We start from the raw sequence: 27,950 nt of genomic DNA on the forward strand, positions 1-27,950 counted from the left end.
ATTTCTTTTGCTATCTAGACTCCACTTTTCCACCTCATCAAGTCAACTGCCACCTGAAACGTGTTTTTGGACTTTGACTAACAGTTCATTAACGGAAAACTGACGTGATTGCTTTTAGAAAATTAAAGGACCAAAGCGACACCAAAAAAAGATAAAGAAAAAAGTGAACCATAAAATATAATTAAAATACAAAAATGAATATTCTCTAAAATTAAAAGTTGTTAGAATCAAAATCCAAAAGAAATAACTTACTTAATATGTCAACAAATTTTCTACAACAACTTCATGTCAAATCACGTTTTGCCCTAATTTCTAGATACTTAAAAAGAACTTTTCGAAATCTCAATTGGATACGGCGGGAAGGAAAGATAAATAGCCACGTCACTCTCTCGCGAACTCCCGCCACGCAACAAGAGACTCACCGCCCCCGCCACTTTGCTAATTTACAATTTCTACGAATTTCAAATTTTCCTCTTCTTTTTTCAATCTCCAAACCCTTTACCACTAAATTAGGGTGATATTTTTTTTTTTCAAATCCCAAAACCCTTAGCATTCAAAAAAATTAGGGATTTTTTAGGGTTAGGGTTTCAATGAGTAGTAGCAAGGTCTCCGACGACCACCTCTACACCGTCCGATCCATAGTCGGTTCGGAATTCACCGACATGGACATCATAAGAGCCCTACACATGGCCAAAAACGACGTCACTGCCGCCATCAACATTATCTTCGATACTAGCACCCCTAAATCCCAACCTACCCACGCCATCAATAAACGAAGGGTTTCTCCTCCAAAATCAACTCCTCCCACGGTCACATCCAGCTCCAAGCGCAATGCCGATGCAGAAAGCAAGAAATGTTCCGTCGAGTCTGGTTCTACTGACTGGTGGTTTATTGGCTCCGGTGAAGTGGCGGGGTTGTCCACGTGTAAAGGGAGGAACATAAAATCAGGCGATGGAGTGGTTTTCAAGTTTCCGGCTAAAAAGGTTTCTGTTTCGCCTTCTCCCGGTAAGGGTTTTGGACGGGCAGCGGCTTGTTCTGAGATAGTTCGATTTTCTAATGAACAAGATTGGGAGGTAATTTAAAATTGTTCAAAATAGTAAGGTTTTTGTTTTTTGAAAATTCAATTTGTGATTAAGTTGATGTATTTGATTGTTTTTGTAAGATTGGTAGAATACCGAATGAATGGGCTCGTTGTTTGTTGCCTCTGGTGCGCGATAATAAGGTTAAGGTTGAAGGGAAATGTGAATTTGCACCTAATGTTTTGGGCATCATGGATACTATCATTTTGTCAATCAGGTACATGCTCATTGTAATAAGTTTTTTGGTTTGCCATACCATGTTCTTTACTAGTTACATAATTATAGTGTTTTGTTGAAGTACATTGTTTAATAAATAAATTGTGTCTGTTTCAGTGTATTCATCAATAGGTCAATGTTTGTTAAGCAACATCAGGTTTCTCTTAAGGATGCTGCAAATTCGACAGATGAATCAGTGTTTCATCCTCTTCCAGCCCTGTTACGATTGCTTGGTCTTAGTCCTTTCAAGAAGGTTGTTGTTGGCTGTCACATTTTTCTTTTTCTCTTGGGTCCTTTTTATATATTTGGCATATTCAATGTAAATTGTGTTTTCTTGCTGTATATGGAGTCAGCTTCTGCTGTTGAAAAAAGTGACTCACTTGTTATTATCAAGTAAGCTGTACTAGACTATTGACTAGCATTATTGCTTGTTTTGTAGGCAGAGTTAACTCCTGGTGATTTCTGTTCCAACAAGCGTCCTTTCAGTCAAACGGTAAAGGTTATGGATATAATTGCTTCAAACCACATCTTCATTAACATGGTTGATTTATTTAACAGAAGGGGTTTTCTCTTCAGATCACATCACTACATGCCAAGTCTGAGCGTCCTTTGCAAAATGGTCATGAGAATGAAACTGAAGATACTGTTTCCGAATTTGATCTTGAAAACATTGTTGGTGTTGCGTCAAGTTCAGAGTTAGAGGTGCTGAGTAACATGCTGTGTTCTACATATATTAAGCTTATAAATGATTTGATTATCGTCCACTAACCTGAAAGTTTTGTTCAGGAAATGGACCCCCCTGAAAATCTTCTTTGTGATCTGCGACCCTATCAAAAACAAGCTCTTCATTGGATGATTCAGATGGAGAAAGGACGGCCAAGGGACGATACTACAACAACCCTTCATCCTTGTTGGGAGGCATATCGCCTGGCTGACAAGTATGTGTCTGCTGTCACTTGTCATAGACAATAAACCAATGAATGGTTCTGATGCAGTAGTCGTGCTTGTGTTTTTCAGGAGGGAGCTTGTTGTTTATTTGAATGCATTTTCTGGTGAAGCCACAATAGAATTTCCTAGCACCCTTCAAATGGCCAGAGGAGGAGTAAGTTTTTTAAGTAGTTAACCCCGATTTTTTGTTGTTATTTCACATACTTTTCAATTTTATAATGCACTATTTTCTTTTGAAACTGAAGATTTTGGCAGATGCCATGGGACTTGGAAAGACAGTAATGACCATATCCCTTCTCGTTGCCCATTCAGGAAGGGGTGGATTATTAGGCAGTCAACCCATAACCCAGCCATTTATTGAAGGTGGTGAAGTTAGTGATACTGGTACAATTCCCAATTCTGCAAACATTCCAAAAAAGGTAACCAAATTTACTGGTTTTGATAAACCAACCAAGCAAAGCAATTCTCTAACAAGTGGCGGCAACTTGATAATATGTCCCATGACTCTTCTTGGGCAGTGGAAGGTATTTACATTATGTAGCTATCAAATGTGGGATATATAGAGTAATTCAAATGCTTTCTTTCTAGTTCTAAACATTTGACAATTTTCCAGGCAGAGATTGAAACTCACGTGCGCCCTGGGTCCCTGTCTCTATATGTTCATTATGGGCAAAGTAGGCCCAAAGATGCCAAAAGTCTAGCTCAATGTGACGTTGTAATAACTACATACGGAGTTTTGGCTTCTGATTTTTCCAGTGAGGTAGCTGCAAACCTGTTCACTCTTATAGTTCTCTGCCAGTTTGCTTCATTTCTTAAATCTTATCAACTTGCACATCTTTCTATCCGTCTCTTGTACAGAATGCAGAGAATAATGGTGGACTCTTCTCAATTCGTTGGTTCAGAGTGGTTCTTGACGAGGCACATACTATAAAATCTTCTAAAAGTCAAGTTTCTATGGCTGCTTCTGCTCTAATTGCTGACAATCGCTGGTGTCTTACTGGGACTCCAATCCAGGTGTATATTTCGAGTCTTACTCTTATATAAAATTATTTTTTATGTGGATTAAATCTAAGACAAGAGTTTTCATCCTAATTTTTAGAAGACCACTAAGTGATGCATTAATTTGATACACTGGGAATCTTCAATTAATGCCAAGGTTATGTTGTATGATTAAACTTACAAATCTTGATTTAACTTTGACAGTGTCTTATGATTTCCATCTCTCTGGGTTGTATGATTATGATATTGATTTGTTTATGATTATCATGTCTTTTTCATGCTCTGAGTTGTGTTTATTTTGTCATCTTGCATTCTTATTCTGTTATACTTCATTTATTATTTTTGCTTAATCCTAGAAGCAAGTTTGGTATTATGTTTAAATATGATAACATGTAGTTTGTCATGCAAATTTGCTTTGTTGTTGACTTATTCTTTTTTCAATTCCAAAAATGAATTTCGTATACTTTTTTTTTTTCTTTAGGAAATGTAAAGAATATCTGCAGTTGGGTTGCGTTAATGACTTTCAAACGAGTATTGATAGACCCCCAAATCCCAATAGTTAATTAAGAGGATAGATGTTATGTGGGGGAATAGAGAGGAAGAATTAATATTCAATTGTAAATTCATGTTACCCATATATAAGAGAAAGGGGGCAGTTAGTTGGTAGTTAAAAAATGTCTTAATCCAGAGGCCGGAAGGGCGCTCTTGAATCCATGTATTCGTATTGAGCATTAGTTGACTTATTTTTGGTTGGTCACGACTCTCATGACAGCGAATATAATCATATAGTTTTCATGCTTTCTGACACTGAGTCCTTTTATTCTTATCTACAGAACAACCTTGAAGATGTTTACAGTCTTCTTCGCTTTTTGAGAATAGAGCCTTGGGGTCATTGGGCCTGGTAAAATAATTTTATTCTTAGTGTTGGCTATTTAACTCTAATTGTAATATGTCCAATATCCAATATGTTTTACCATGCTTTTTCATTTCTCATTATTTTTGGAGGGTGAATGCCAGGCTTTGATGATTAGTTATGATTTCATATTTTGTTATATATGTTGAAACCAAACTTTGGATTTCATTTATCTAACTTGATTTATTGTCCCACATTCTAGTTAATGTTTTAGCTCTCAAATATTTCCTTCAGAGGATTGAAACAAATGAAAGCAGTAACAAGACTTGTACATGGAATTTTTAGTTTGACTCTTAAGACAACTGGTCTGGCTCTCCTTTTTTTCTTTTGCTTTTTAAGCCTCTGTTGGCGAACTGAAGATATCAGCACCTTATGATTTATTTGGGGTTTATGAATATAATGTTTCCAGTCAAAATTTGATTAAAATAACTGGAGGGTGAAACTGCGCTGGATGTTATGATTGCTTGGTATAGCAATCTATTGCAAAGCACTTTAGTTACTTCTACTCTCTTTATTACTTAAATTATTTAACCATAAAGGTGGTATGTGGCTGGAAGGCCTGACTCTGAAGATTTGCCTTGTATGATCCAGGTGGAACAAGCTTATTCAGAAACCATTTGAGGGTGGCGATGAGAGAGGATTGAAATTAGTTCAGTCCATTTTGAAGCCTATCATGTTGAGGAGAACCAAACATAGCACAGATCGAGAGGGCAAGTTAGTAAACTGGTTAAGCAATTGAGTCGTTTTTAACATCTAGTATATTCTGTTAACCTATTGTTTGTTGTAGGCCTATACTTGTTCTCCCTCCTGCTGATATGCAGATAATTTATTGTGAACCCACAGAAGCTGAAAAAGACTTTTATGAGGCCCTATTCAAAAGATCTAAGGTTTTTCTTTTTTTTTTTAAAGTTGATCCTAATCTATATTAAAATTTTTCATTTTAGTTCTTTGGCACTGAAAAAGGCTACGTTGATCATGAGTGTTGGGTGAAATTTATGTAGGTAAAGTTTGATCAATTTGTTGAGCAAGGACGTGTTCTTCATAATTATGCTTCAATTCTAGAGCTACTTTTACGTCTTCGGCAATGCTGTGACCATCCGTTTCTTGTAATGAGGTGCGGTGTCTTGCATTTCGGTTATACACTTGGCTGTTACAGTGGAAATATGCTGCCAGTGTAAATTGTTTTAACAATAAGCGTTTGGTCTGATCAATTGACTTTAAGGAACAGTTCACAAACATATTTAACTTGCTCAAAGGAAATTTCTAATTTGGTCTGACCAAATTAAATGCAATTCATAAGCTATTCTGAGGTGTTCTTAGTTAGGTTAGGTTTATTTTTTCATTTTAAGGAGAAAGTTCAGTAACGTTTTCAGTACGAAACATGATTTTTTTTTTGAAAAGATTTGGCTCTGAAATATAATGTATGGTATCAAAGTTGAATTTTAGTGAAATTATAGTGAGCTTCAGCGCTAATCAAACTGATCAGATACAGAATGGCAAAATAATGACGAAATGCTCAATAATAGTGTGCATTAGGGAGTATTATGGAGGGTAACTACTGAATGACAGTGTGATAGCTGAGAAGTACTCAAGTATATTGATCTAACAGTCAATCTTTTTTCCCAATTCAGAAAAATCTCATTTCTTTCTGAAATTGAAGAGTATTATGTAGGGTAACTACTGAAAAGTTAAATTATTTGTTGCTAATTATATTTAGAAGGCTATGGGTTTTTAAGGTGAAGCTATAAGGCAGCACTTTGAAAGAATGATATTGAAATTCTGAAACTGAGGAATTCTAGAGAAAGAGAAAGTGGAACAAAAATTGGTATTTTAATAACTGATGAATGATAGAGTTAAAGAGTTATTTATAGGGGTCTGATGAAGTTTATGGCAGCTCTAGTGCAGTAAAATAATCTTACTGCAGTTATAATTTACAGCAATCCTGTCCACATTAACTGAAAAATTCTAACTAACAACTAACAGCTGTGATGACATCTGTCAAATAAGCATTCTGACAGTTTGAGCAACTCAAGAGTTGCATGCCTTGATGCACTTTTGTACTTCCCCCTCAAAAGCTTAGGTGGATGTGGCAAAGGAACTTGATCACACACCCTGAGCTAGCTCCTTAACTCTAGAAACCTAAGAAAAGAAAAGACAAGAATTTTTTGAGAACATTTGTTTAGAATTAAGCTCCAATGTGCTACATGGCAGAGACAAAGCCACGCAAAAGGAAAAAAGTAATATTACTAAATGTGAGTAAGAAGCAAGAAAGGATTATAGATCAAGTGGTTATCCCACCCTCTCTTCACTATCCTGGTGCATGACTTTCTTGATTGGCAACCCTGCTTATTTGATTTTGCATCACTAAATTGTTTGAAAGTATTTGGAATATTTCATTTAGGCTGTGGGCTCATGGCTCATCACAAACTTTTCTTTCTTGAACACAAAGATATACATAGCTGATATATTTGTATAAGGTGTTTGATTGCATCAGATACTATTTAGGAATGGGTTTATCATTGCACATAGGATGGGTTTGTTAGCCTTGCTTGATGATGTCTCACTTTTGATGTTTTTTGGGAACTTTGTTTAACACAATATGATTTAAAAGCCCTCTTGTGGTGATGTTTTCTTTCCCCCTTGCATAATTTAATTGTTGTGTTACTAAGCCTTAACCTTTTGTCACGATTGCCATTTATTTTTTTAGTCGAGGTGATACTCAAGAATTTGCTGATCTAAAGAAACTAGCTAAGCGCTTCCTTAAAGGAACTTGTAATGCTTCAGAAGGTGAAGAAAAAGATGCACTCTCACGAGCTTATGTTCAAGAAGTTGTGGAGGAGCTGCGTAAAGGGGAGCAGGGAGAGTGTCCAATATGTCTCGAAGCATTTGAAGATGCAGTGTTGACACCGTGTGCTCACCGCCTTTGCCGGGAATGCCTCTTGGCAAGTTGGCGAAATTCTATGTCTGGTTTATGTCCTGTTTGTAGGTATTTTCAGGTTAACCTGTTAGAATTTTGGATATCTTCTCTTTTACTTGGACTAATAGATGTTTAAGATTGGTTTTATTGCAGTAGTTTCAAATAAATTTGGTTATAGTGCAAACTTGTAGTCCTAAAGTTGTTTTTAACAGGAAAACGGTCAGCAAGCAGGATCTTATCACTGCCCCTACTGAGAGTCGATTTCAGGTTGATATCGAGAAGAACTGGGTAGAGTCATGCAAGGTAACCGGTCTTTTGAATGAACTTGAAAATCTCCGCTCCTCAGGATCTAAGAGCATTGTTTTCAGCCAGTGGACTGCTTTTCTAGACCTCTTGCAGATTCCCTTTAATCGGTAAGATTTTTGCTGGTTTCGTCGTGTTTTAGGAATAACATGGGAGAATTTGAATGAATGTGAAATCTTGAAAAGAGCTGTTCCTATAGACAGTCGTGGTTTTTTTACATTGTGTTTTAATAATTCTTGTTGTGATCTTGTGGCATGCTTTATCTTGGTGATGAACAATGGTACCGGAGGTTCATTAATCATTATCTTTGTTTTATCATTGATGTCCAGGAATAAAATATCATTTCTTCGTCTTGATGGGACATTGAATCTGCAGCAGCGGGAAAAAGTAATCAAACAATTCTCAGAAGACAGTGACATACAGGTTTTAACATATTTCCTCATGTTTGTCTGTTACCTAGTCAGTACAGCGATCTGTGTCAATGCATTGACTATTTCTTGCACCAGGTGTTGTTGATGTCACTAAAAGCTGGTGGAGTGGGTATAAATCTAACAGCAGCTTCCAATGCTTTTGTCATGGTATGAGCATATCAGTTTCTTTTTGCTTAAACTGGTGTGTATTTGTCTAGCTCCAGGTTTACTAACGGAGGGGAGGGTAAACAAAGTATTTGGATTTGTTGAATGAAAAGAAAAAAGGACAGGTGGTGAAACGTGTTTCAACTGCACAATGGTCACTTTTTATATAGACATCAAAGCAATTAATAGAACAATTACAGAATATTCTATCTTATTCTATGCCAATCTTATATATTCAATAAAGAACATGCATGGATCCTAATGTTTTCAAAAGGATTTTTTGAGATTTTTGAACAAGGTTTCAAGTTGATACTCGATTGAACCCCTGTTTCAATAAAATGGAAATTAAAACACGGCTCTTTGATTAATTTGAAGCTGGGAGATAAAGGAATGTAGCGAAATGATGCAAATTTAGGTTATTATACCCATAATAATTGTACTGATTTCTATTTAAGTAAACAGATTTTTGGCTTCTAAATAGTTGTTTTAGTATATATTTTATATTAAGAAATTTAATCTATGCAATATTTAAGGAGGAGCCATGAATCTTATATAAGAGTATTAAGTATTCAGAAAGTTGCACCATATTATGTTTATAAATAATCAACCTATCGAACATGGTGTATTATTATTGTTCATTAAGTTGTTTTTTTAAAAGCACTTTTGATATAGATAGTTTGTCAATATCAACAGGACCCATGGTGGAATCCAGCTGTCGAGGAACAAGCCGTTATGCGTATTCATCGCATTGGACAAACAAAGAAGGTGGCCATCAAACGGTTTATTGTGAAGGTATATTTAGTATCCCAATTTTGGGAAATCTTGCATACATACATGATTTTATCATCATATTGCTTCACTGGGTATGAGGAATCTGGTAGTGAACTAGTTAAGTTTGGGTTGCAAAGCCACCACCTGAGCTGAACTTTTTCTTTTCACATGTGAACATTTCATCTATAATTTGTTTAGTTGGTGTTAAAATTTTAACGAAGCTGTGTTTGCTTATGAGTCTAATACAAGATTGTGAGGTTCAAGAGAGTTAATATGTATGGATAGTTATGCATGGTTTTTAGCATATACCACCAAATGACGCGACTTCATTGACTCAAATAAGACATTTATTCTTATGTTTCACATTGCAGGGGTCAGTTGAGCAGAGAATGGAGGCAGTGCAAGCACGCAAACAAAGAATGATTTCTGGTGCCTTGACGGATCAGGAGGTTCGATCTGCACGAATTGAGGAGTTGAAGATGCTTTTTACTTAGAGCAACGAGGTAGTGAAAACATTGTTTTCTGTTAGGTGCACCACGAGCCCACCTTCATCATTTTGCATCTCATGGTTCTCTTTTGCCAACTGCATACAAGATAATGATGATTCGTAAGAAGAAATTGCTTCATAGATGACATGTGAGCTAGGGAGAAGTAAATTTTTGGAAGGGGAAGGGTTGGAGGGTATTTAAGTTAAAATATAAGGGGTTCCATCTCCTATATGGGACATGAAAGCCGAAGGAAGAGACAGAGATCATTCTTATCAGAAAAAGGGTAAAGATAGATTATCAAATATATTTTCAACATTGTTCCTGATTTCTCTATGTACCTATGTAATTCATTAAGTATTTGATTTAGCGCTTTACCCTCAATTTGGAGGGGAAGAATTCTTGAGCTTTGAAGGAGGATGAGAAGAAGCCATCCGCAGTAACCTTCATTCAAACAATAGATTGTAATTAGGGTTCATTTGTTTTAAATTAACTGTACAATATGCGAACAATTTAGTCATGGAGAACACTGAGGTTCCATTGTACATCAATAGTATGATAATTTTAACATTTGGCACAGTGGCACCAGATGCAACAATTTTGTTAATTGTTTGTGTATTTTAAACATTTTTATGTTTCACTGAAAATATTTTGATCTCTGTTTAAATTTTTGTAATGTTATGTGTTTAGACTTGCCAAAGTCATACCAACAAGATACATATTCTCACTCATTGGTTCCTAAAGATTGCCATAATCTGTCAAAATTTTGAATTCTTGTTTCATACACCGCCTTTTTAGTCTCATTCTAAGTTTTCTTATACTTTTTACCCAAGTTTCAACAATTTTACACCTCGAGCATTCTATAAAACAATCCTTTTCTTGTTCTAACTTTGCTCCGAACATTTTCATTCTACCATAACAATACTTTACCCTTAGGTTCAAAACCTCTTGTTTATCTCAATGTTTCTTTAGCTATTTTATTTAATCTTTTAGGCCATTTTATTCATTATATCATATTTTACTTTTTTGTGGTTGTAGCAACCTGCCTAAAAATTTAGCTTTAGAGTCGCCACCTATTCTACCAAGGCGAATAGGAAACCTTACGTAGTTGAGAGATCAGGGTAAGATACTATATTCAGGTCGAGGGAAGGTGTTAGGCACCCTCAACCCTTTCCTAAAGGCTAACATTTAAAGATAAAGGTTTATGGCTAATAGCTAATGAAGTGAAAAGGGCAAAATCGAGATTTGAAGTGAATTGAGATTTTAGGGAGGGGGACTCGCCTTGTTGCCAAGTGCCTACGTACCTCCTTAGGGAGGATCAGAGTCTACGTAGTTCGGGGAGGGTTGTACGCCATTTAGAGTTTGAATTTGATTAGAGATGTATTTTTTAGAGGCCTTTTAGTCAGCCTATCGCAGTTTGGTTTGTTTCGTAGTTTTGAATGGATTTTAGAATTATTAGGGTTTGGGCGTACAACCCTGATTTGGCACAATTAACCGCAATGATCAATAGGTTTGATCACCATAGTTAAAAGATTAAGGATTTGCATTGTTACCAATTCAAATCGATTAATTCGATTATCACTAATAACAACTTATTGTATTTTATTATTTTATGAATTTTACGCGTTTTATATTGTTACCTCTCATAATCGATTAGCACGACTACAAATAATAACAAATTAAATTAAAAAATGAGGCAAGATTAATCACCACAATCAATAAGATGATTGCAGCTATTTAATCGGATTTGGTTTGATTTTTATTTTGACTTAAACAGTATTTTAATTAAAATTATTGTTAACCACAGCGATTAATCGATTTAATCGGCGCAAATAACAAATTAAAAATATCTAATGTAATTATCATATATTTATTTTATTTAAGAAATTATCATATAATTATTAATTATTAAACTTAATATTTTAATTACAAGAAAAAAACAAAATAATTAAATTTTATTAAGTTTTTATTAAGGCTTTTATTCAGTGTGGTCATGTGGAGGGTACATGGTATAAGGATTAACCCTAGGGCGCTGGATCTAAGGGATGGCTGGATTAAGGATCCAGATCTGGAGGTGCATGGTAGGCCTTGCAGGTGGCAACGCATGGGATTAAGAATTGGGCAATTCAGAAAAATATATGTGAGGGTGCTGGGATCGAACCTGTGACCCTAGGGACCAACACACGCGCCTCTCACCAACTGAGCCAATGGCTTTTCTTGACATTCATACGCGTTCAAGACAATATATAAAAAAACAAAGACCATAACCGGATCAAACGCGCGCGAAATTTAAACGGACTAATAGGATGATGCCACGCCATCATCTTCCCCACTCACCCTGCAATTTTCAGAAAAAGTAGCTACGGAATAGCTACGGTTTTGACTTCGTAGCAAACCACAAATAAAAATAGCGAATAGCTCAAACAAGAACATAAATTTTTCGCGAGCCTCTCATTCTCTTTGTCCCAATCATTCGAATTGGGTTGTACCTTTAATTAGCCTTAATTTAATTCCTACAGAGAAACCCTAATTCACGAACCCTAATACCTTGCTCGGTCAACAATGGCAACTCAATGAATTGCGCCCAGAAATAAAATTAAACATACCAAAACGCTCGCAATCATCACACAAATCATAATATGCAAGCAAATTAACACATGAATTCTTAAATTATGCAAATCGAACAAAGTTTCAGCACGACCTACCTTGGTTAAATGGAGGGATTTCTGGGGGTGTTGATGCTATGCTAATGCCCGGACACGTTCAGAATCCTCCAGTGAGTGTTTTGCAACCTTCAACTCCCTTTGAAAACCTCACAATTGCCAAAACCGAATTTGAATTTTCCTTGGTGATTTTTGTTCTTGCAAGTGTGCTTTTTCCTCAAAATTTCGTCCCCTAGTCTCTTGGCTAGTGTTTACTACTTATAGGAGAATAGAATTAGGGTAAATCTTTGTCCAAAACCCCACTTAAATCCAATCTTCCTAATTTGAGAAATTGATTTTATTTCTTGCACTTTAAGCTACTATTTTTGGCCCAATTTGTATTAATTTCCTTCTCCAATCAATGTGCACGAAATTATATTTTATTTGATCATTAATTCTGATTGGAAATCAAACAAAAATCAGATTTTACCAAAATATTTGATTTTTAGTGTTTATTAAATCATAAAAATGAAATAAAAACATATTAATTCAAATATAATGCTAATTTTCGTGGCAAGTGGTTTTTGGGCATGCTAATAGCTTGTGGACCAAGTTTGTATGAAAATACTATGGGCCCTTTTGCAAAGTTTCTCCATTTGAACCCTCCTTTTTTCACTTTTAGTCCCTGAAAATCACCTATCTTTGATCAAGCATATCTCCTTCAATATTTGAGCTATGAAGGAGTTCTAATACTTTTTGGAAACCTCAAAAGGTCCTCTACAAGCTACTTTGGAACATATTTTTCATTTGAAGCTTTTATCTTGATCCTATTCTCTTTGGGAAAAAACTGCTTTTGAAGGATGCCTGAAAATGACCTGTAATCTTTTGCTTTGTATCTCTTAAATGAAGCATTTCTAGCCTTGGCTTGTGAGACACAAAGTTGTAGAGAATTCAATTTCCTTCAAGATAGGCTTTGAGTGGGGAATTTCTGATGTTCCATGTGAAAGTTATGCCCAGTCAAAGTTGGGTTGACTTTCTCCTAAGAAACCCTAATTTGAACCTTTCTATATTTGTTCATCTCTGAGTTTCTATTAATGGAATCATGATCAATTCTTGATCAAATGATGGTTATGCACCCCATACTTGATGTTTGCCCAATGATCATGATTTGAATCATGCCTTGATTGTGATCGACCTTTCAGTTTGCATCAGTTGACTGGATCATTTGAGTGAGCAAGGTTTTGGAGTTTGTTCTTAAACCTTGTTATGAGAGAAGTGTGGGAGGTAAATTTTGGGGTATGACAGTGGTTTTCTAAACCCTCCCTAAAGGATCTTGCGTTTGAAATTTCCTTGTTTTTCACCCTTCAAATGCCACCATTTGACCCCTGCACTCCCATTTGACTTCTTATCTTTGCTCTCCTCTTGATTCTTCCATTAAAAAATAATACTTTATGTTGGATAATCAAGCTCCCTCTCGGAATAACTTTAGGGTCCAAGTAAATCTTTCCATCTGTCTTTCTAATAAAAACAAATCTATCTAATAACATGTCACCCAACTCATAAACAATTCAACCAATATATAGAGCATATTTTACATTGCCTATTCAAGTGATCCATCCAATAAATTATACAAAAAATAAGTACTATCACATAAGAAAATTAACAATCCACCTCATTATTTGAGAGAGAGTTTAACGAGAGTGTTGTGAAAAACGATACCAATAACAAAGTATAATAGGGAATTAGGGAACAGAAGAAGAACACAAGAATTGGTTATAACTACTATTCTTTTACTTTCTCTTAAAACAAGATTACAAGTTTACAAGAATAACAAATAACCTCTCTCACCCTAAATTAGGATTTGCAGCTTAGCAATGATGAGAGACTAGTATGCTATTTATAATAAAACCTAACATACTAACTAATGGGCTTTTTCAGCAAGGCCCATTACACAAGCCAACTTAATAAACAAGCTAACTTAACAAATTAGGGTTTAAACACTAAAATCTAATTTAACATGCTACCAACCCTAGCATCTTCGACATCTGCATGCTAGACCCATTTTCGACTACAGCATGCACACTTCGACACCAGCATGTGAACAATCCTTCGACTTCATGCTTAACTCTGTCGAACTGTCGAACCAAGAAGCTACCCTTCGACAATACTAGAGTTCGATCCAATATCTCACAAATCTCCACCTTGGACCTAACTCTACAACGTCAAGGAACAAACTAGCTTTCTTCATGCAGCTTTATCAACTGCATACAGTGGAAAAACTTGCAACTCGGCAATGTCTTGGTGATCATATCAGCAGCATTGTCTTCAGTCGAAACCTTCAGCACTTGGACTTCTCCACGCTCGATTACTCCTCTGACGAAATGCAGTCTCACATCAATGTGCTTAGTTCGCTCATGATAGGCTGAATTATTTGACAGGTGTATTGCACTTTGACTATCACATTTAATAGTAATACCTCGACCTTGAAGTTTCAGCTCCTTCGCAAAACCTTCAAGCCACAATGCTTCTTTCACAGCTTCAGTGAGAGCAAACTTTTCAAGAATCTTCCGTAGATATGCCTCTTGAGATAGGCATAACTTCGACTTCTTTCTATCTCTTCGAATGTCAATTCCAAGAATCCTGGAAGCAGCTCCCAGATCCTTCATATCGAACTCCTTATTGAGTTCAGCCTTCACCCTCATCACATCTTCGACACTGTTGCTTGCTATGAGAATATCATCCACATAAAGCAACAAAATAACAAATGAATTACCAGGTCGAAATCTGAAGTAAACGCAGTGGTCGAACTGACTTCTAATGAAACTTATGCGTGCCATGAACTTGTCGAATCTCCTATTCCACTGTCGAGGAGATTGTTTCAGCCCATACAAAGATCTCTTTAACTTGCACACATAATCTTCCTTCCCCTTTTCGACATACCCTTCAGGTTGCCTCATCAGGATCGTTTCATCTAGATCACCATACAAGAACGCAGTCTTCACATCCATCTGTTCCAGTTCAAGATCGAACTGTGCCACCATGGCAAGCAACATTCGAATGGACCTATGCTTCACAACAGGAGAAAACACATCATTGAAGTCGACACCTTCTTTCTGAGTGAAACCCCTTGCAACTAACCTTGCCTTGTATCTTTTCGACGTCACTCCTTCAATTCCTTCCTTAACTTTGAAAATCCATTTACAGCTGACTAACCTTGCCCCAACAGGTTTCTTGATCAGTTCCCAAGTATGATTATCATGAAGAGATTTCATCTCATCATCCATGGCCTTCAGCCATTCAGTCTTATTTCGACTCCTCATAACTTCCTTATAGTCTCTAGGTTCTTCGTCTAGAACCTCACTTGCAGAGATTAAGGCATAAGCTATAAGATCTGCATATCCAAGTCTCTGAGGTGGCTTGATGACTCTTCTCGACCTATCTCTCGATAATAGGTAGTCATCGTCAGTTTCCTCAACTTCAGCATCTTCTGCTTCTTCTTCGACTTCATCTGGGATATGCAATTCAGCATCAACATGCTCCACCTCAACAGGAATCTCTACCTGTTCCAGCTCTTTGTCAGATGTTTCTGTACTTCGACCAACATCATCAGTTTTCTTAAAAGCCATTTCAGCTTCATTGAAAACTACATCTCGACTGGTGATACACCTCCTGTGACCTGGCTCTAGGCACCATAGCCTATAAGCTTTGACTCCTTCAGGTTATCCCATGAACATGCATTTCAGAGCTCTAGGTTCGACCTTGTCTTGCCTAATGTGAGCATAGGCTACGCAGCCAAATACTCTTAGTTTGTCGAGATCTGGTGGATGTCCCGACCAAACTTCTTCAGGTGTCTTCATATCTAACGCTGTTGAAGGACATCTGTTTATCAGATATGTTGCTGTCGAAACAGCCTCAGCCCAGAACACCTTCTTTAACCCCGCACTAGTCAACATGCATCTGACTCTCTCCAAAATAGTTCGATTAAATCTTTCAGCCAAACCATTTTGTTGTGGAGTACCTGCAGTAGTTCTGTGCCTTGCAATACCAAAGGCAGCACAAAAACTGTCGAATGCCTCATTGCAAAATTCAAGGCCATTGTCGGTTCTCAACCTCTTGACCTTCCTGCCGGTCTGATTTTCAACCAGAGTCTTCCAACTTTTGAAATTCTCAAAAGTTTCATCCTTAGTCTTCTGGATGAATACCCATAGTTTTCTGGAATAATCATCTACTATGGATAGAAAATACCTTGCTCCTGAATGTGATGCACACCTTGCAGGCCCCTAAAGATCAGCATGGATGTAATCAAGGGATCCATGTGTTCTTTGTTTGCCTTTGTTGAACTTCACTCTGCAAGATTTTCCAAGTACACAGGGTTCACAAAACTTCAGCTTTTCGACTTTGTCTCCACCAAGCAGATTTTGTTTCCCTAATTCGACCAGACCCCTTTCACTGACATGGCCCAATCTCATGTTCCAGATTTCTGTCTTCGACAAAGGTTTCGTGGATACAACATTTGTCGAACCACTTACAACTTCAGCCTCAAGGGTATACAAACCTTGTTTCTTCACGCCTCTCAAGACTTCCTTCGACCCCTTCATGACTCTTAGGATACTTTTCTCTCCTTGGAAAACATATCCTTTCTTGTCGAATTCACCAAGAAAAAGCAGGTTTCTCTTCAAATCAGGAACATACCTGACTTCAGTCAACAACCTTATTGACTCATCATGGAGCTTGAATCTCACAGATCCAACACCTGCAATCTTGCAAGCCTTGTTGTTTCCCAGCAATACTGATCCACCATCTTGATCACATAATTCCTCGAACAAGTCTTTGTTTGGAGTCATGTGCCAAGTGCAACCTGAATCCATAATCCACTCTCTTCTCGAGTCACTGCTTGAAACCACAAGAACATCAAATGATTCGAAATCATCTTGAACAATGGTTGCATTGCCATTATCCTTACCCTCCTTCTTACATTGATATCATCGAATTCCAGATGCTTCGCCATTGTAAGACTTCGACTGGCTTTTGCCCTTCTTGTCGAACTTACCATTCTTTCGCAAGAATTTTCCTTTAACGGCCAAACCTTCACCAGCAGTCGAAGTTTTATGCTCCTTTCGTTCGTTCAGGTCCTTTGAATATAGGGCTGATTGAACTTCTTCAAAGGTCAGAGACTCCCTTCCATACAAGAGAGTTTCTTTGAAGTGAACATGTGATCGAGGCAAAGCGCACAATAGTAAAAACGCTTGATCTTCATCATCAATCTTTACATTGATATTTTCAAGATCAAGAATCAGCTTGTTGAACATATCCAACTGCTCAGCCAACACCTTGTCTTCAACCATCTTGAATGAATACAAAGCCTGCTTCAGATAGAGTCGATTTACCAGCGATTTGGTCATATACAAACTTTCAAGTTTCGCCCATAACCCTGATGCCGTCGTCTCCTTTGATACCTGTCGTAGAACCTTATCACCAAGGCTCAACAGAATTGCGCTGTGTGCTTTCTCGATCATAGTTGTCTTCTCCGCTGCCGTTAATGCAGCATTCATGGCTGTCTCTCCCTTCAACGCTTCCAAACAACCCTGCTGAACCAGTAGGGCTTTCATCTTCAAGCGCCACAGACCGAAATCATTCACTCCAGTGAACTTTTCAATCTCATACTTTGTTGAAGGCATCTTCTCCACGCTCACCGCACCAATTTGTTGTGAAAAACGATACCAATAACAAAGTATAATAGGGAATTAGGGAACAGAAGAAGAACACAAGAATTGGTTATAACTGCTATTCTTTTACTTTCTCTTAAAACAAGATTACAAGTTTACAAGAATAACAAATAACCTCTCTCACCCTAAATTAGGATTTGCAGCTTAGCAATGATGAGAGACTAGTATGCTATTTATAATAAAACCTAACATACTAACTAATGGACTTTTTCAGCAAGGCCCATTACACAAGCCAACTTAATAAACAAGCTAACTTAACAAATTAGGGTTTAAACACTAAAACCTAATTTAACATGCTACCAACCCTAGCATCTTCGACATCTGCATGCTAGACCCATTTTCGACTACAGCATGCACACTTCGACACCAGCATGTGAACAATCCTTCGACTTCATGCTTAACTCTGTCGAACTGTCGAACCAAGAAGCTACCCTTCGACAATACTAGAGTTCGATCCAATATCTCACAGAGAGATTGAATCAAAAGACTATATTGACCTGCTTTATTTTTTTAACGAGTTTGAGAGCTTAATTTTTATATCTTGCTATTATCATATCTCCATATATTTTTGTCCTTAATAAGAGCTTCACTTTAAATTCAATTAAGAGTAATTTTTCTTTAAAATGCACAGTTTATAAGAAAACGTTTAGTATTGTATATTTAAATCTTCACTAATTTTTTATTTTATTTTTTTAGGGTTAATAACCATTTACCCATATCATATGAGGCAAATCTCAAAACAACATTGTAAAAAAACATAGATTCCATCCCTGTGATTTGAAGATTTCCTTATTTTAGTCTTTTAGTAGATCTGGTCACTTAAAATGCTGATGTGGAAATGACATGTTGGCATGCTTAGGTTAAGTGAGCCATACGTGGCTTTATTTTCTCTAAGTATTTATTTTCAACCATGATATTAAATGATGTAAAATAAAATCATATTTGATTTTGTTTATCTTCATCGTATGCGTAGCTAGGTTCTCCCTCTCCTTCATCTGTTATCCATAATTTTCACCTATGGTAGGATGCATTAGTTCAGGGATCAAATGCAGTGGAAGAAAAACTCCAATTTGTGGGCACGAGCTTCCTATGAGAATCTTTGTTTCGAAATCAAGCTCAAATCCATAAAGAAGATATTGGAAGTGTAAAAATCGAGGGATTTGTTCACATTTCTTCATATCCCTTGGTCATGTCTCATTTAATGGTCATGTATATTAATATTTTTCCAGATTTTTTTTAATCTTCATATGTTTCATCTACTTTCCAGAACGATGATGATTGTCATCTATTTCACTGGGATGATGAACTTGATAGTGGAAAACATGACGAACCAAGGTATGATGGAGGTTGCACTGAAAGTGAAAAGATGATGGAGGTTATGAGGAATTATGAAGTTGAGTTTGGGAAGAGATTCATGCATGAGTTTGGAAAGAAAATGAACATGAAGAAGATTGAGAAACTAAAAATGAAGTCTGCAAAAGATCAGAAGACCATTAATGCCCTCACTTACCTTCTTATTGCATCTTGAATTTTTTTGCTATTATGTTTAGTACTAGGTAGAATGTGTTGTGCACATGTAGAATTAGTTGTTATGTGGAAAAAATATGTGTTGTACCGATGTAGTTGTGTTCTTTGTATTATCTAAATATGAATGCAATGGGATCCATCTGTTTGTCCAATACTATCACACTTAATACACTTGTAATTAACACGAGGCCTTATCATCCTAGATCCATTTTCATCATGTTCTCTAATCCTAAGCTTACTTGGTCTACCTGTTCCTTTCTAAAACGTAGGTGGAAGCATATCCTCAGCATCAACATTAGGCCACATATCCATTCCATTAGTGAGACTCACACTATATGAGTAACATTTAGTATATGTTTCCCTACTATATCAATCATTCACAAATGTCTTTGGATCTAGTTTCTTATAACTCATGGCAACTATGGCATGTCTACATGGAATGCCTACAAGTTCCCAAAAACATCATGTACATGTTTTTTTACTAAACTTATCAATGAATTGATGACCATCAAATGTGTGGTTAATCTACCAAACCATATTTTGACACCATGTAGGAATCCAATTACCACTCATTATAACCTCCATGTCCAATCTTTTCTTAGACATAGGCATTATCTTATGTTTTCTCTTGTCTAACTTGGTTAAACTAACAACTCTCCTATTCATGAGATAATTTCTAATCCATTCACTGTTAGGTGCCAAATTGTGTTAATATTTGCTCTTGTATTTGGTACCTTTCGACTATTTTTATCGCATATTCTTGGATCCCCGTTTATTTTGAAGTAAATAATAGTATTTTAGTTAATTTAGCTTTCGTTTTCTGTTAATCTATTTTCTAGTGATTTTTGTGCAGGTTATATTTTGTGGATGGAACTTGAGGCTTGGATTGAGGAAAGTATTGCAAAGGCAAAGTTTCAAAGTCTGCTCAAGGGCGCGTCGCGAGCTAGAGCGCGCGTTGAAAGGAAAAATAAAGTTCAAAATCCAGTGGCATCCGCGCGTTGCGAGCTTAGGAGCGCGCGATGCGCGCTTTATGGCGATTTGATCATTAATGAAGGGGGCGCAACGCTTGTGGACAGAATCTGAATTTTGTATTTAAGGGACAATTCTGTTTTTGAGAGATGTTACATCATTTTGAGAGCTAAGAAACCCTAATTTCAGTATTTCAACTTATAATCGAAGAATCGGAGCATTGATCGTCGAGAAATCACCGTTGATGCTTGCTATTCTTCCTTCCTTCTTGTGCAAGCTACCATGTCAATGGATAGCTAAACACTTTTGGTGTCAAGGCTTTGATGTAATCCTCCTTACTTTTTGTATGTTTTTCTTATGAATATTGTGTATGAACAAGTTATTAATCAATATAGATGATCTAGTTTGTTTATTCTTGAATTTCTATGGTTTAAATGTTTGTGAAAAACAATATTTCAATCTTGATCTAACTCTATCATCTATCAAACATTAAGTCTAGACATAGAATTAATGGTTAATAATCACTTTGTATTGGTTTATAAATGTTATTTGTATTGTTCAATTGGTTGAGAAATCGTTGGTTGAACAATAAGGTAAATCTTGCTATAACGTTGCGAAAACGAATGTTATAGACGAACGATACATGAAGTATTGGTTGATAACAAATTCATACGCATGTTTGTAGGAAGACATATAATTTTAGCTCGATTTAATCAAGTCTTGATACTTTTCTTTAAACTTAGAACTTTCCTAATTTTAATCTTTGCTACTAAATTTGTGAATGATCTTTTACCGAACCAAACCCAAAGTAACTTTAACTCAAGACAACATAAACTATAGAACGGCGGTGATATCGCACCAATCCCTGTGGAAACGATAAACTAAAAGTACTCCAATATACTTTCAACAAAATGGCGCTGTTGCCGGGGAGCTGATAAGTGATGGCGGATCGCATTTTTGCAATGCTCCTCTTGAAAAAGTGTTGGAGCAATATGGAGTCAAGCACAAGGTTGCTACTCCATACCATCCGCAAACGAATGGTCAGAGGTTGAAGGTATATCGTAGAAGTGAATTTAATCGGGAAACAAGTGTTCTTACTCTCGGTGATCCTTGATATCACCTTTGACCGTCGAGCTGACCGACGTTAAACAAAGCGCTTATTGGGAGGCACCCCAATTTGTAAGTATTCTACTTGTTTCCATAACACCAAATGCTAGAGGAAAATACTAATCATTTGGACCCCTATCCACAACAATAAGTAGTTGGCCACCATATTTTGTCTTCAGGTGACATCCATCTACACCAATAAATGGTTTGCAACCATGGATAAACCCTTTCTTGCACCCATCAAAACAAAAATAGAAACTACCAAACCTTGGTGGAATTGTTGGAATTGACCTCTCCATATTGATCTTCATAGTATTTTCATCATTTTGTTTCTTAAGTTCTGCAGCGTAACTATATAACATAGAATATCGTCTACATGAGTCACCTTCAATAATTTCTTCAGCTATGTGTTTGGCCCTGCATGCCCTTCCCTTAGAAATTCCAACTGAGTATTTACTCATTAGATATGAAATTTTGACTTTGCCACTAGACTGCCTCTTTTCTACTACAACCTTAGACACCCACTTTGAATTTGCTGACTTGTTATTCAAAACCCTAGCACATGTATGAGTCCCCACCAAAGTCTTTACTTAAAAAGTGAGTTTTTCACCAACTTTACTACAAAGGACTAAAAAACCCATTTACCCCTACACTCTCCCCTAACCCTATTACTTTCATTTTTCAAAAACCTAATCTCTCTACCATTTAGAAAAGACCATTTTTTTTATAGTATCCTTAAATTCAACAAGAGAGTTAAACTCCATACATAGTTTAAACTCATAGTCTTTATTGAAAAAATCCCCTCTAAACTTCTCATACTTGGGCATCCTTTCGTTGTCATTAACTTCTGGATCAGCGCTACCCAACTCTTCACTTTCATAATCTCCATATTGCTCTACAACCTTTGATGGACTATGTTTGTCACCAATGACTCTTGAAGGAACACACAACATGAGTTTCTTGGGAGACCTTACAGTTGATACATTTTTGTTAGCTCTTAACTTGTATCTGAATTTCTTACCTCTGATTTCAAACCTATTACCTTCATCAGGTCTATCAACCTCCACAACCATAAATCCTTCGTTGTCATCATTCACTCTTTCTTCCTCGCTGTCTCCAAATCTTATCTCTACAGAGTCTTCATCTTCAACATCATCACTCTCTTCACCAACATCAACAATATTTGGATTCGACGCTCTTTTTGAGTTGTTTCCAACAAAGTGGTCAAGCCAAATATGTCCATCAACATTGTGCAAAATAGAATGATTGGAAATATCTGTAACGTGAACATCTTCAGTCACGTGGAAGAAACTTTCGTCAATACCTTCGATTTTCCTCCACATTCGGATTCCACTACCGTCATATCCACAATCGAGTACTAAGCTCATAACTTCGTAGTACAACCATGTGTCTAATGTTGCCCACTAACAATAGTTTCACTTCCTCCTCTTAAAAAACAAAGCTTTCTCGCACAAACTGACCACCATGGTGAAAGATTAAGTTGAACAGTGTCATTCCTACAAATGGAACAAACAAACATGCATGTACTAAGAATCATGAATGAAATTTCCAAAAGGTTTGGTTTAGTGAAAGTAGAAGACAATCGTACCTGAACAACTTCACAGGTTGCCAATGAAGGCTTCGTAACCTTGAAGGAGGCAATGAAGAACCAAAATTTCTAATTTAGGTTTTTAGGGAGGTGATCGAAATGAATTGATGAATATTTGATTGTCTTTTATATTTTAATTTCTTAAACTAATTAAAAAAATTACATGATTTAATATTTTGGAAATAAATAAATAGTATTAAGCCACGTATGACTCACTTAACCTAAACATGCCAACATGTCATTTCCACAATAGTATTTTAAGTGACCAGATCCACAAAAGATTAAAACAAAGAAATCTTCAAATCACATGGATGAAATCTATGTTTTTTTTACAAAGTTGTTTTTGAGATTCACCTCATATGTCAAGGAGGATAAATGCTTATTAAACTTTTTTTTATGATGGACTATTTAACAAATGTGGTTCTATATTATAAAGCTTTCTTAAATTTAATCTTTTATTCCTCTATGGTTTTTGCATGACACTCCATAAGATTCATAAGAGTTTCTAAAACAGTATATTTTGCATGTATGATATATATTGGTATATTTTAACGGTTGTTGAAAAGTTAGCAGTTTTCTGTTATGACAGTTGATTAACTAGAAGTAGTTATAACTGGTTAGTTACACTTCCATATAAACGTATATTCATCCCTCTCTCTTCATATTCCATAGGTTCTTTCTTGCAACTTTACCTTACATTGTGAAAAGAGTTTCTTTAATGGCGAAAGCTCAGAATGCGACTCAGCCACCGAATAGGGATGCAGTGTCGGAGGAGCAAGCAGCAGAGTCCGGTAATGAGGAGAAGGAGTCACCAAAGGTGATCAGTTCCACTACTGATCAGAAAGATGCTGGTGGCGACCGTGATGATGCAGCAACGAATGAGGGAGGCGCAGGAATTGAAGATGATGAGTTAGTAGCAAGGCTTCTGTGTCACGAAGTTGGTCTTGAGGAAGAATATGATGGTATATCATTATCGGATATACCAGTGGATCCCGATGATGTTCCTGAGGAAGAAAATGATGGTATATCATCATTGGATATACCATTGAATCCCGATGATGTTCTTGAGGAAGAAAATGATGTTATATCGTCATTGGATATACCATTGGATCTCGATGATGGTCTTGAGGAAGAAAATGATGGTATACTGTCATTGGATATACCATTGAATCCCCATGATGGTCCTGAGGAAGAAAAGGATGGTATGTCATTATCGGATTTGGATATACCATTGGAAAATGAAGAACCTTCTCAAACTGAAACTGAAACTTCTTCCAAGAAAGGAAAACAAGTAGCTGGTGACGTGTCAATCAATGATTCTTCAACATTGCCATTGGATTCAAAGAAGAGAAAAGAGGGACCTGTAACTGAAACAGTTTCTGCAGAAAATCCAACCAAGATAAGAAGAGGTCACCCTCCTGGTTCTGGTTCCGGATCAAAGAAGAGAAAAGACGGACATTCTCAAACAACTTCTGAGCAAACTTCTTCACAGAAAAGTTCTTGATCAGGAAATGATATTTCAAAATCCATAATTGTTCTCTTTTCTTTTCAGGAAGGATAATTAGAAATTTAATTCCCATGCTTTGATATGCATTTTTCTGTTATATGTTGTTAAGAGATGGTCTATGTTAGTGTATGATCTTAATCAAGATCTGATATATTGTTCTGTAAGCATGTATGGTGAATGTATACTATATCGTTAGAAAACACTGTAGTGGAAGTCGAGCCTAAAAATGTGGTTCAGATAAGTTTCAAGCATTAGCGATAAAATTTTGGAGTCATCTTTCAAGTGTTGCAATGTGTGAAGAGATTTATCAAAGGAAGTTATTGGTTGAGATTTGGAAGAATTGTTTATGTCCAAAACAGTTTAAAAACCTGCTGAGTTGTTCTGCAGAGTTTAAGATTTGGCATTATGGTAGTAATTCATGCCATTGCCAAAAGAGATGAAGACATTTATATGTCCTATGAATTTTTACGAAAATAATGCAATGTAATAAGACTATGGAGAAAGAAAAACTAGTGCAGAACAAACGAAAGTTCATACCTTTGAAAAATAAAACATCGACAGAAACAATAATAGAAAGTCCTAATCTATTTTGGTTAAATAAATTTGATAAATGCCACTTGAAAAAACCGTTATTTTTGAATCCAATAAAAGCAGTCTTGTCGTCACAACGGTTTCTTCTTGTAAAGATATGAGAAATAATGAAACATATATTTTTAGTTTACTGACATAATCAATTCACAAACATGATACATGAAAGGAAGAGTAATATCCATTGCAAAACTGTTTCCAACTAAAGAGAGATCCAACTCTTCTTCAAAGTTATCTCAATTGCATGCATTGTCCTGGTTCAATTTTCTAAGTCCCCAAAGTGTTTGAGTGTGAAGAAGTGATGAGATTAGTAATAAGTTATTGAATGTGTGAGAAAGAGCTTCCTGTTATGATAATGTCATCCACATAAGTTATTGAATGTACACTACTTGTGTATTTAGAGAAAAAAATTGAATAAGGGTCACACTTGCTAGCCATGAGCCTAGTAGAACCATGGTATCCATTAGTCTCTCAAACCAGTGTCCAGGAGCCTGTTTTAGGCCGTAAATAAATTTATTTAGTTTGCGTACCAGGATGGAATCTCCATTCTCAAACCCTTGAGGTTTTTTCCATATAGACCTATTTATTAAGTGTCCCATTCAATAAAGCATTATTGACATCCAACTATTACATATGTTAAGATTATCCGTATCGTGAATGGTTTAACAACTTGTGATAATATTTCATTAAAATAAGAGCATTGCATTTGATTTCCCTTCACCTTTGAAACCTATTTCAACTAATGGCCATTCTGTTTGGTGGAAGAAAGACTGAGGTCCATGTCATCTCTGTGGCAAGGAAGCCAAATGTTTAGAAACTTTGGCTCAGGCGCGGTGAAAAAAATGATGCATTTTTCAGGTTTCTCTTGTTGAGGAAAACATTTTGTTAATTGATAGTTATTGCTTGTTGCAGAGTTTAATAGAATACTAGTACTAATCATGCAATTATGTTACTAGTTTCAAACCTTAGCCATAAAAATTTGGACTCGTGTGTCAAGTGTTGCAATGTGTGAAGAGATTTGTCAAAGGAACTTAATGGTTGCGATTAGAAAGAATTGTTTATATCCAATACAGTCTAAAGACTTACTGAGATTTGGCAATATAGTAGTGATTCATGGCATTGCCAAGGAACTTTTAGCAATGACTTATTTTAACAAAAGGCAGCGATGTGTTAAACTTAATTACAAAGTTGGAAAGTTACGCAAAATCCAAAATAAACAAGAGGGCATATACAACATATCATAAGGCAATATGAATAATGATGATCTAAAGACACAAAATATAAAAAGTCGAATTCAATGCAGCCTCTGCAAGTAACAATGCAATTCAATTCAGTGTATATCAGTATTATCTTCTACAAGGAGTTAATAGATGACATGAAAATGAATCACTGACTCAATATACAAATATTATCACGAGAATTATGGCTTTTGAATATCATTTCCTAAAACTAAACCACTGAAAAAACAAAAGGAAACAATTATGGTTTCTAAAACAAAACCACCGAATATCATTTTCTGAGTCTATGTACAATCTATACCCCACAATTAGACGCTTATATTCAAGTGTTCCCAACAGATGGAGACTTCAAGTCCTGATCATTTGAAGCACTAGTTGTTGCTGATGTGGGACTTATTATGCTTCCATCTCCCACTATTGGAGTTGTTGGCAAATATCCAGATGTAGAACCTTCTTTAGCTGGATCCATATTGGCCTCAAACATCTGATCAACCATCGCATAAAGATTGAAATTTATGCAGATTCTACCATTTTCAATATAAGAAAACATGAATTTCTGTCAATAATAAAGAAAATAATCTAAATATGATTTTCTTACTTGAAGAGCAGCAGCCGAAATTCTTGCACCTGTTTTCTCAGCGGTGTCTGTGTTGAATAAGCCTGCCGTAATCTAATGAACAAAAAAGATAAAGATTGTTAATTTAAACAAATAAGTTCTATCACTTTGAATTTATGATCTGCTTACTTTAACATGGCCGGCCGCTATGAGGGAATTGACAGAAGTATTTGCAAACAGATTTCCCTCAGCACTTGTGCCTGTAATTGTGCACACTGTCTTTTCACGACTGCGACGACCATTATCATCATCGGGCCATTTTAAAGACAATAGGTGAAATTCTCCCTACATGCATATTTTGTATATAGAGTCAGAAAAAGTTATCAAAAATTTAAAGATATGACAAAATTTATCAAAAATTAAGAGATTTGACAGAAAAAGTTAAGATGCAAAATTCAACCTTGCTCTGCCAGAGACCATTTGGAGTAAGATAGACAATTTCTGATATAGAACCATTTGCAGAAAGTACGGTAACAGTTTTACCACGATTTGCCACGGATATTTTGTACAGAACCTCTACCACATCCTGCAAATCATATGTTTAATAAATGTAATATAAAATTGCATCTGAAATGTGAAGAATGGTTAGTTCATGTTATACCTCGCCAGCATTAAAGTGAATCACATGAGGGGTGAATTTAGCACCACCAGTAGCAGAAGGGCTGTCGGGGGTTCTCTTGGTTGGAGATTCTGCAGAAATTGTTGGAGAAAGTCCTTCTTTCTTTGATCCGGAACCGGGACCAAGAGGGCGTCCTCTTTTCCTCTTGGTTGGAGTTCCTGAAGAAGGTTCCTCCTCTTTTATCTTCTTTGGTGTTAGGTTGGGAGAAGAAGTAGCAGCAGTTTCAGTTTGAGAAGGTTCTTCATTGATGTGAAGTTCATTGAAGAATGAAGACTCGAATGGTGATGGCGGAAATATACTCTCATCAATATATCCGGTAGCGGAAGTACCGACCATCTTTGCCTCTGCCTTCTTATCATCCCCTTCCATTGATGTGTAACAAGAACAATAAGTTTTGAAACTATAGAATGTGAGCAAGAGAGAAAGAGAGAGAGAGAGAGAGAGAGGTTGATTTGATTTACATGTACACAAAGAATATGATATATTTATAGTATGAATGAAGAGCTAAGTAAGAAGGAAAATGTAACTAACTGTTTATAACTTCTTCTAACTAATCAACTGTCATAACAGAAAACTAAGTAGGAAATGTAACTAAC

At 36.3% G+C, this 27,950-nt stretch overlaps 2 protein-coding genes across 2 annotated transcripts; one reads left to right on the forward strand and one right to left on the reverse strand.

The window, feature by feature from the left end:
- Window positions 1–350: 350 nt before the first annotated feature.
- LOC131641831 (DNA repair protein RAD5A-like) lies at window positions 351–9,836 on the forward strand. The gene is made up of 20 exons (XM_058912134.1): window positions 351–1,073; window positions 1,163–1,296; window positions 1,413–1,548; window positions 1,735–1,788; window positions 1,872–1,997; window positions 2,082–2,233; window positions 2,313–2,397; window positions 2,489–2,767; window positions 2,857–3,003; window positions 3,102–3,257; window positions 4,076–4,143; window positions 4,747–4,869; window positions 4,943–5,042; window positions 5,157–5,269; window positions 6,863–7,141; window positions 7,285–7,485; window positions 7,705–7,798; window positions 7,882–7,953; window positions 8,644–8,742; window positions 9,093–9,836. Exons 1-20 carry the CDS (start codon window positions 591–593, stop codon window positions 9,213–9,215), a joined length of 3,024 nt encoding a protein of 1,007 aa, XP_058768117.1. The 5' UTR covers window positions 351–590; the 3' UTR covers window positions 9,216–9,836.
- Window positions 9,837–26,441: 16,605 nt separating this feature from the next.
- LOC131641834 (AT-hook motif nuclear-localized protein 10-like) lies at window positions 26,442–27,723 on the reverse strand. Its single transcript, XM_058912136.1, has 5 exons — window positions 27,337–27,723; window positions 27,136–27,261; window positions 26,865–27,020; window positions 26,718–26,789; window positions 26,442–26,603 (listed from the first exon to the last, which is right to left on the reverse strand). The coding sequence occupies exons 1-5, from the start codon at window positions 27,721–27,723 to the stop codon at window positions 26,442–26,444; spliced, it is 903 nt and encodes a 300-aa protein (XP_058768119.1).
- Window positions 27,724–27,950: the final 227 nt, after the last annotated feature.

This window comes from Vicia villosa, unplaced genomic scaffold (assembly GCF_029867415.1).
Source record: "Vicia villosa cultivar HV-30 ecotype Madison, WI unplaced genomic scaffold, Vvil1.0 ctg.004153F_1_1, whole genome shotgun sequence".
In the NCBI taxonomy this organism is placed as follows: Eukaryota; Viridiplantae; Streptophyta; class Magnoliopsida; order Fabales; family Fabaceae; genus Vicia; species Vicia villosa.

Excerpts from the sequence above, each read along its gene's own strand:
- LOC131641834 (XM_058912136.1), bottom strand. The coding sequence starts at position 27,723 with ATGGAAGGGGATGATAAGAAGGCAGAGGCAAAGATGGTCGGTACTTCC. Across the intron at positions 26,790-26,864 it reads TAGCGGCCGGCCATGTTAAA|ATTACGGCAGGCTTATTCAA; the intron begins GTAAGCAGATCA and ends TTTGTTCATTAG. Across the intron at positions 26,604-26,717 it reads TTTCGGCTGCTGCTCTTCAA|ATGTTTGAGGCCAATATGGA; the intron begins GTAAGAAAATCA and ends ATGGTTGATCAG.
- LOC131641831 (XM_058912134.1), top strand. The coding sequence starts at position 591 with ATGAGTAGTAGCAAGGTCTCCGACGACCACCTCTACACCGTCCGATCC. Across the intron at positions 4,144-4,746 it reads CCTTGGGGTCATTGGGCCTG|GTGGAACAAGCTTATTCAGA; the intron begins GTAAAATAATTT and ends TGTATGATCCAG. Across the intron at positions 7,142-7,284 it reads GGTTTATGTCCTGTTTGTAG|GAAAACGGTCAGCAAGCAGG; the intron begins GTATTTTCAGGT and ends TGTTTTTAACAG.